General features: G+C 37.8%; 1 protein-coding gene across 1 annotated transcript; it reads right to left on the reverse strand.

The window, feature by feature from the left end:
* Positions 1-3,793: 3,793 nt before the first annotated feature.
* On the reverse strand, positions 3,794-9,175 carry LOC107670204 (PR domain containing 11). The gene is made up of 6 exons (XM_016462724.1): positions 9,105-9,175; positions 8,929-8,996; positions 8,661-8,777; positions 8,278-8,348; positions 6,918-7,451; positions 3,794-6,385 (listed from the first exon to the last, which is right to left on the reverse strand). The coding sequence occupies exons 1-6, from the start codon at positions 9,141-9,143 to the stop codon at positions 4,230-4,232; spliced, it is 2,985 nt and encodes a 994-aa protein (XP_016318210.1). The 5' UTR covers positions 9,144-9,175; the 3' UTR covers positions 3,794-4,229.
* Between the last annotated feature and the right edge of the window lie 629 nt (positions 9,176-9,804).

Consider the following 9,804-nt stretch of genomic DNA (forward strand, 5'->3'; position numbering starts at 1 on the left):
ATCCACAAGCAATTCACACAACTTGAAGAATTACAGTTCCGGTATGATATGAGCGTTCTTATCCATAATTTTGCGGAAAAGTCATCTCGTCTGAATCAGGAGAGTAGTATGCACGGATCAAGCACTGTTTACAAGCGTACTTGTGGGTTATTTTAATGTTTTTATCAGCTGTTTGGCACCCATTCACTGCAGAGCATCCATGATGTAATGCTAAAGTGATCATGTTAAATTACTCCATCTCCATCTGTTCTGATGAAGATTCAAACTCATCTACAATCTTGGATGGCCTTATGGTGAGAAAATCTCCAGCAAATTTTCATTTTTTGGGTGCTCAAGCAAAACCAGTAAAAACATAATAACATAACAATACTTGACAATAGATGACAATAACATAAAAAAACTTTATTAAACCATTATTTGTTGAATATAGTTTCCATATGCTGTAATTTTAAGTAGGTTTCTATAATACATGTACACATTCTCCAGGTATACATTTCACATGTAGTTCATATTCTTGAGTTCCAGTGTTATAAGTTTTCAGGAAGAAAGGGTGTATAATGTGTAAATCCAAGCAAAAGACATATTTCTCTTTGCAAGAAGGAACTGAATGGAAATATGGAGCTACCATTCACTTATTTTGTTTGAAAATAAACTTTAAATCAGAAGTAACTTTGTTCCTTAGGCCTAAGACCTGGTGTCTCCCAGATAAAAACATTGAAAAACATTTCATAATAATTCATGATACGGACAATGCACATTATTGTGTTTACATGACAACTAAATCAAGAAAATACAAAATTATTAATCTAGACATAACGTTTACATTTGGTACACATCGTATTCGATTAAAGGAAAATACATATTAAAGCCTTAACTAAATAAAATCAGACTTGACTTTGGCTCATTTTATGAGAATTCAAAACTGAAGATGAGCAAATGTTTGCTTTGACACAGCTACGGCATATACCTCCCAACACCATACGAGAAGATTCACTCGATGGCATACCACACTGTGAGGTAACGGTCTAACATTCAAAAGCATTCATATACATACATAAAAAAAAAAAATAGTTTAGATTTCTGGCAGCTCACTTATTAATCCTTACAATCCTTTTGCTACTCATGAGTTCAGATGTGGGTATGCTATGCCATCAATTGCTCACTAACGCATGAAATGCTAACAAAAATAGCTAACTACTATGAAACATAATAGTTTGACCAATTAAATGAGAGTAATCTTTTGCGTAGAACACTGTTTTTGAAATTTCTGTTTTTAAAATGTACATTCATTCAAACAGAATAAAAATGGATTTATTGAAATAATTCTTTCCATAAAATACAAACTTTCTGAGGCTTTAAACACATGCTAAATTTTCAGTCGTGCAAAATCTAAATATATTTTAAAATAAAGACAAGCCATTTCAGTTTGATTAATATAAAACGTTGCAGCACATGGAAGGTAGTCCAGCCTTAACTGTACACGTGTATAGTTAAAGGCTAAAGGGTTACTCCACCCCAAAATGAAAATTTTGTCATTAATCACTTACCCCCATGTCGTTCCAAACCCGTAAAAGCTTTGTTCATCTGCGGAACACAATTTAAGATATTTTGGATGAAAACCGGGAGGCTTGTGACTGTCCCATTGACTGCTAAGTAAATTACACTGTCAAGGTCCAGAAAAGTATGAAAGACATCATCAGAATAGTCCATCTGCCATCAGTGGTTCAACCGTAACGTTATGAAGCGACGAGAACACTTTTTGTACACGAAGAAAACACAAATAACGACTTTATTTAACAATTTGTCTCCTCTGTGTCTCTCTGCATCACCATAGCGCCATTTTGGAGAATATCCACTGAACGCAAGCAGCGTACGCTATTCTGTGTCAGCCGCGACACAAGGATACGTTTTCTACGTGTATTTATGCTTTGATTTGAATGAAAACAGCGCATCCGTGCAGCGCGGCTTACACAGAAGAGCGTACGCTGCTTGCGTTCAGTGGATATTCTCCAAAATGGCGCTACGGTAATGCAGAGAGACACAGAGGAGACAAATTGTTGAATAAAGTCATTATTTTTGTTTTCTTCGTGTACAAAAAGTATTCTCGTCGCTTCATAACGTTACGGTTGAACCACTGATGGCAGATGGACTATTCTGATGATGTCTTTCATACTTTTCTGGACCTTGACAGTGTAATTTACTTAGCAGTCAATGGGACAGTCACAAGCCTCCCGGTTTTCATCCAAAATATCTTAAATTGTGTTCCGCAGATGAACAAAGCTTTTACGGGTTTGGAACGACACGGGGGTAAGTGATTAATGACAAAATTTTCATTTTGGGGTGGAGTATCCCTTTAACATAACTTTAGAGAAGACTGCATTTAATGACTCCAGACTCCTTTTTGATTTTGCACAGATGTATACAGTGAGAACAATCAATACTCTCTAATATTACTACATTTAAAATTGATAATTTGAGATATACCACAAATTACAATATTTTCTAAACTGACAATAAAGATGCTTTAACAACTGTATGAATAATGTTAAATTTCATTAGACATTCATGTTAAACATCATGTTTAATAATGTTAAACATATTAAATTTAAACTGCAACATTGAAAATATTACTATTAATAAAGCCTATTAATAGATCTCTACTGGTGACTCCTTTTTTTTGACCTTGAGAAATTGTTTTTTAAAAACAGTTATGACTGAAAAATATGGAACTTTTTAGCACAAGATGAAGAAAATAACAATTAAAGTCTATAAGTTATCTTGTAAAACATGCCGAGTCATGTTGGAAACCTCCAAATTCCACAGTTTCAAGGAACATTATTAGTAAGTATTAAACTTTCTTGTATTTAAGAATATACAATTTAAGTGTAAAATATATATATATTGCACAGGTATAATAGATGGAATTTAGTGGCAAGGCAAGGTAAGACAAAAATAATGTGAAATTAAAGTCAGTGAAAAATATATGGTGCTGACCATAACACATGCACTGCTAGAATACACGAATGCACATAATAACACAATCAAAAATATAAAAGCTATGACTTTGCTATGTGCTATTCTTCAGATACAAAAATTTCATCCAAGGGTAAACTGTAGTACAGTGTCGCCTACTAGTGGTGACGTCATGCACACACCTTTGTATTGGGTGGAAAGTATTGCTGAGACAGACAGTGATACAATTTTGGGGTATTATTACTGAAATATTTTCTGTTCATCATTTAAAAATTTTAGTAAACATCTGACTATTTAGACCGCCTCTATGCAGCTTTAAAAAGTAAAGATATATTTGTTGTTTGATGTGGAATCAGAAAATGTAACTATAATTTGAACTCATAAGGGGGTCCGGCATGGCTGCCGGTAGCTGTACATAAAAATATGTACCAGAAATCAAGCACCAGCACATGCTAAAAGAACCGAGAAAACTTTTTTTTTTCTCGGTAAGGCTAAACCTTGCATATTTAGGCTATATATTTGAAATCTTTAAATCAGATTGGGTGTAAACTGCACATTACAGGTACCTGATTGCATAAAGTATTATGGCACATCAACATGTTATCAAACCAAGATTTACATATAATCTTAAGAGTAATGGTTAACTAAAGAGTATCTGAAAAAAATGTTAGGAATATACTGCATGGCAAAAGAAGTGGCTATTTCCATTCCAATTAGCAATAACCAAAGTGCTCATAAAGAGCATGCTATAAAAATTAAGCACTTTTTGTTATATAATTTCCATACACACAAGTCTAAGTGCATGATTGATTGCTCAAACTATATTGCAGATATAACAATAAAACTGTTTTTCCAGAAAGGTTTTAGTTGAATCGGTTTTTGCAAGATGATGACATTTTCAGAGATTAAAAAAAAGACTGTAAGGAGGCTTCACTCACCAATATCTGATGAAATGGTGCTCAGTCGAACATTCACCTAAAGGCAACAATCCTCACAACTAGAAAATAGTTTCTCTTTGGAACAAAAACACATATCAACACATCACAACCATTTACATCAACATTTGAAAGCATTTCATGTGCCTGCGACCTGCAAAGGCATTCATACCGACTCTTAGAGAAGATGCTGATCTAGGCCAATTTAGCAGCAGGGCCAGTGTCAAACTACTTGGCCAATCACATTATAGTCCCGATCAGCCCTTTTCCAACGAGATGGCTTTTTGGAATTATGTTGGCTGAGTAATTGGTGCCGATCAGTCAAATATCTGGATAATACTCTGCATTCATATCCATATTGTGCAACACAGACTTTTGTTCGGCGGTGGACATTCTGCTCAGCACTTCTGCAGAGGGTGAATAGCTGTTCCCAGATTTCTCTTCAAACCAGCTGTCCAATGCTCGCTTTCCATCAAAGCTCCTGATAGGTGGTCCATTAACGGCCATGGTGAGCAGATCGTTGATCTGCTCCAGAGTTAGTCTGGAACGGCAATTTCTGCGCACTTTCTGCAACGAGCATCTTCCTTTGTCACAGCATGTCGATGACGTTGGCAAGACCCTGACAACCTGCAGGATGTGATTGAGAAGAGGAAAACGTTGCTTGTATCTGAAGATGTGGCTGACTGCTTCTTTAAAACCATTCACACTACAATAATCAGCTTTTAGATCCCTCCATTCAACTACAAGGCTTCCTCGGGCATCTATTCTTTCTTGAGAGAGCTCATGGCCAGATGAAGGAATAGTCTCCAGGTGGTCAAAAATGACAAGGATCTCCTCCTCTCCATATGCACCAAGATCATCCCTGTTAAGAGGCCACGAGGCCAGGTCAAGGACCTGACAAGCCTGGACCACTGTGCGACTGCGTGGATCAAAACGTTGGGCCAGGATGCCTTGACTTCGCTGACAGATCTTCTCTCGAATGGACTGAAACTTGGACTCAGCAACCCGCAAGTTCTTGAGCTCCACGCCATTAAAACTCTCCCGAAAGTTGTCCTCAAACTCCTGTAGGTACTCCCCTGGGGAGTCCACCAATTGACCAATCTCATAAATGGCATCCTCAATTTTTGCGTCCACTTGTGACGGCAACAGATAGTCCCCCTGAAAGATGAAAGCAAGTCGTGAAAAGACAGCAATGATGTCCAACAGAAAATAGATCAGCTTCACCGACTGATAATCCAACAGGAACTGTAGGAGAGACAGAGCAATGGCAGCAGCATCACCTCTCTGGGTTTGGCTGCTTATGCTCTTCAAGTGAGCAACCACCTCTAGATAGTCCTTGATTAGGGCATTGAGAACATTGGGTTCACCTATGATCCAACGCACAGCCCTTATATCCCCAAGAAACTCAGTTTCCTCAGACAGAGTTGGTGCTGTCGTCCTCAACTCAGCCATCATACGAGGAGAATACCGGTAGAAGCTAAGAAGTTGCTTCAAGTTGTTTTCCAAATCCTCCAAGCAAGACAGTTCCTTTCCACTGATAGCATCCAGCACCTCTAAATGGGGACGATGGATCATCACAGGTAGACATAACACCCAAGGGATTGTCTTTCGTATGGCTATGTAAATTTTTGCCCTCAGACTAGAGGAGAGGTTTGAGCCATCTATTCCCAAGCCAACAACTAGCATGTCCTGAATTCTTAGACCAAGGACACCAAAGGCACGATCCACAGCCTGGAGGTAGCCTTCCACATTGCCTCTGCAAAGCCTTTGTAGGGAAAGGAACTCAGTGGCAGGAAGTCCATCAGTGGTGGTGAACTGGACGTAAATGGCAACAGTGTCAGCCAAGAGCTCATCGTTCTGCCCATCCATGATGATGCTTAGAAAGGGCGAAAGGCGAATCTTCTCGGCCAAATCCTCTTTGAATGCTCGAGCAATGTGTTGGATGAGAATCTGACAGTCATTTTCATTCATGTACTGATCTACCACTTTGAGGTCACACTTCTTGAGGAGCTCCGCCAAGGGTCGCAAATCGGAAAATGGTCGTCCTTCCAAAGCCAGATGGTAGGCAGCATTGAAAAGAGTCAGCATATTATGACACATCTCCTCGGTCTTCTCCGGGTGCATGCGAAGTTTGTAAAGTTGCAAACACTTCTTGTGCAAATTGCTCTGGCTATGAAGTTTAATGGTGTGGATTTTGAATTGCTTGGAACCAATAATAAAAGCAGAGGTGCGGGAGGACTGGACGGTATATTGTCGGCACACATGGCACCACATTTCATTCAGTGTGGGCGAATAACGGAGAAACCAGAACTTCTTCAGCCACTCCTGTTTGAAGCGACGAATCCGACGACCTGAGCCCACCGAGAGTTTTGAAGACTCATCTGTAGCCACCATGAGGTCAGCAGAAATGGATTCATCAGCAGAATCAACATCCTGGTCATCTTCCTCAAGCGCCGCTGGGACGGGCGTCATGGCATCTACAACAAATGAGCAAACAGAGCACAGAATTAAACTGAAAACCAACATAAAGCAAGTTTAAACTCAACAATTCCTTATTGGTTAGTTTTGGCATGAATGAAGGCATTTTTACACCTATTGTAAGCACACCTTCTCAATACAGTTCATGATATCTCAAGTTCTACATCAACTAATACACTAATACAAATCATTTTTAAGTATGATTAAATTAAAACATTCTTAATTCCACAAACCAAACAATCAAAGACTTAAACTTTAGTTGCAGGCTCCAAAAAGAAAACACTCATTAATTATTTTATTAAAACTTTTAATTAAGAGTGCAATTCCATTTGAAACATTTCAACAAATTTGGCAATCACACAATCACCAGCAAAAACGCAAAAAAGCAACAACAAAAGAATGTTAACAGTAATTGATTAACTACAAGACAAAATAGTCTATATAGTCATATATTTAAAAAAGAAAATCATCAATATCTACTCCAGAAAGGCTCTCATCCATGGTAGTGTTCCATCCCAGGTGCAAACCTACCTCTGAGGTCCTCACTAGGAAGGGGCTCAGATGGTGGTACAGGCTTAATTTCAGCATGCCCCTGTCCTCTGAGACGGAGCAGTTCAGCCTCCAGCTCACGGATTCGTCGTTTTAACCTCACACAGTTTGGGCAGAAAGATGTTGATGGTCCTTCGCCAGTCAGGGTCGTATCTTCTTCTGTTTCTTCCATTTTAATGCATTTTGCATCAAACCCACTCTCGTGATGTTCCACGGAAGCCAATCCAGTGGCGAAGACGGACTCTTTACACTCTGCGTCAGGCTGGCTGAAAACCTGGCAGACATTTGTTCTTGCTCTTGGAAAAGACAAGGTGCTGTTCAGGGGGTTGTTCTGGCTTTGATTAGCCTCCAGAGATGCTTCCAGGACATCTTTGAAAATGAGGTCAATCTTCTTTTTCTTGGCCTGGGGCTGGTTTTCTGCCTCATCACTTCCATGCTTACTTAGGGTCCTTCTACCGTGCATTGCAGATCTCAACACTGGACCTTTGGGCTCCTCCTGTTCTTCTAATTTCACTCCTGCAATACATACATTAACCATAACGCTGTTGTAACACTAACAGCATATTTTAAAAAAACTGTGGAAAAATATAAGTGATTTTGAAAAAAGTGCTAAAGAAAGAAAAAAATGTATATAAATCCCATTTCACTTACCTGTTAAACTATTGCAGGCCTGGAACATCTCTTCTGGGTACTTTTTTGTTGATCAAAAATGTTCAATATAAAATTTTGGTCTATTCCTCACAAAAAGCTACCGAAGACTTGAAATATAGCGCACAACTTATATTGATCACATTTATTATTTTTTACGATGCCTTTGGTTCCCCTTTGAAGCTTGAAACCTCCAGCCTGCATTAATGGTATTGAAAGGAAATCGGCGACCAGTAGAATTCTTTAAAATTTCTCCTTTTTGTATTTCACAGAAGAATGAGTTTGAACCAACATGGGGATGAGTATGTAGTGCTAATTTTTGGCTGAACTACTTCAATTATAGTAAATATTGTTTAAATTTTGTTTCAGTCTTGTCTAAAGTTCAACAACAGATCTAATCCAGTAAACGAAATATCTTCCCGTAACTGTCTTTTATAATAAACAAACCAACTATTATTCAATTAGAAAATGGTTTTGGTTCAAAGTGATGCAAATTTAAAATGTGCTGTTAGGAGTTTATAAGAATATATTAGTATTCCAGTTCAACAGTCTCCACATCTGGATTCGGCCCTGCAGTGTTTGTATTAGCAGCCCCTTAAAATGTCTTTGGAGATTCCTTAACTTTTGACCTATTTCAAAATCGTTCAATTTAGTCAACTTTTTTTGGCTCAAACACCAGTGAGGGGTGTCTCACCTGTGTCCAGATTGCGGTCAATGCTGTCCCGAGACACACTTTGCAGTCGCCTCATGTACTCGCTGCTGTACCACACACAGAGTTTCTCGCCCTATACAAAATTCTCATTTGATATCCAATTTTCAGTGACATACACAACACTTCTATTTAAAGTTAAAGTAAATGATACTTACACCAAAAACTGGTCGAATGCTCATGGTCAACTTTTAGTTTTTTGTTTGGCTCTTCAGTAGACTTCTCATTTGAGGCACTAGTAAATAGGTAGAAAAACTGCTTATTACTACTATTTTTTTATGCACAGGGATTGCTCTTTAAATGTTTGCTGTTGTAAAATGCTGTCCCGAGACACACTTTGCAGTCGCCTCATGTACTCGCTGCTGTACCACACACAGAGTTTCTCGCCCACCGTCAGTCTCTGACACACTCTGAAGTAGATTTCTTCCCCATGTTGAAACGCACTCAGGTTCTTTTTACTCTCATTAGAAGAAATCGGAATAAACCTGAGAGGAATAAGCAATTAGTATTGTAAACAATCATATCAACTTAACCATGGTGACTAAAACAACATTTTCCACACAAGATCCGTACATTACAATAGCACAAAGAAAAGGAAAAGAATAATTAAAGTTCATCTCAGCAACATGGTATTACCTCATCCAGTTAGACGTAGTTTCATCACTCCCATCAATTAATTTATTTTTGTTGTCCTTATCAACAATCTGTAATAGATACATTTGACATTAAAATATAGTTTTTATCTGCATTAAAGATTAATACAAATACATACAACTATGCTAAATGGTGTTTAAATATACAACATAACCTACCATCCAAGTGTATGGTCCTGAGGGTTTATCCGAGGCCATTATTTGGCCTTGATAAGGACCAAACAGCGCCCCCTTTGAAATGTTTGCTGTTGTAAACACTTTGTGACGCTGACCTGGTGCTGCATTCAGCCTCAACTTCCATGGGGGAATGGTCTGGAACAGCACAGGAATCTGCCATCTGGGCAGGAAGGAGAGACTCCTGAGAGCGCGTTTCACTTCAACATATTAAATCTAAAGTAAAATAAGGGGATGTAAATACTGTTAAAACAGGAAATTTAAGAGATGTTATAAAGAGAGCATCAAAACAGCTAAAACATAATTAAAAACGAAGGTCACACTTTATTTTAAGGTCCAGTTCTCACTATTAACTAACTATTAACTATGACTTTTGCCTCAGTAAACTTAATAAACTAATTAAAAAACTAAATAAACTAATAAATAAACTCAAACTATTTTTTTCTGCTAGTTAGTAAGGTAGTTGTTACGTTTAGGTATGTGGTAGGATTAAGGGATTTAAAATATGGTGGTCATACAAAATATGGCATTAATATGTACTTTAATATGTGCTTTATAAGTACTAATTAACAGTCAATATGCTAGTAATATGCATGCTAGTTAATAGTGAGAACTGGTCCTTTTCAAATTTAAGCTTTGGAAAAAAAATGGTTTTGAAATTTTTAAATATTTAAAACAATAATTA

The sequence above is a fragment of the Sinocyclocheilus anshuiensis genome, unplaced genomic scaffold, assembly GCF_001515605.1.
Source record: "Sinocyclocheilus anshuiensis isolate Anshui unplaced genomic scaffold, SAMN03320099.WGS_v1.1 scaffold624, whole genome shotgun sequence".
Lineage (NCBI taxonomy): Eukaryota > Metazoa > Chordata > Actinopteri > Cypriniformes > Cyprinidae > Sinocyclocheilus > Sinocyclocheilus anshuiensis.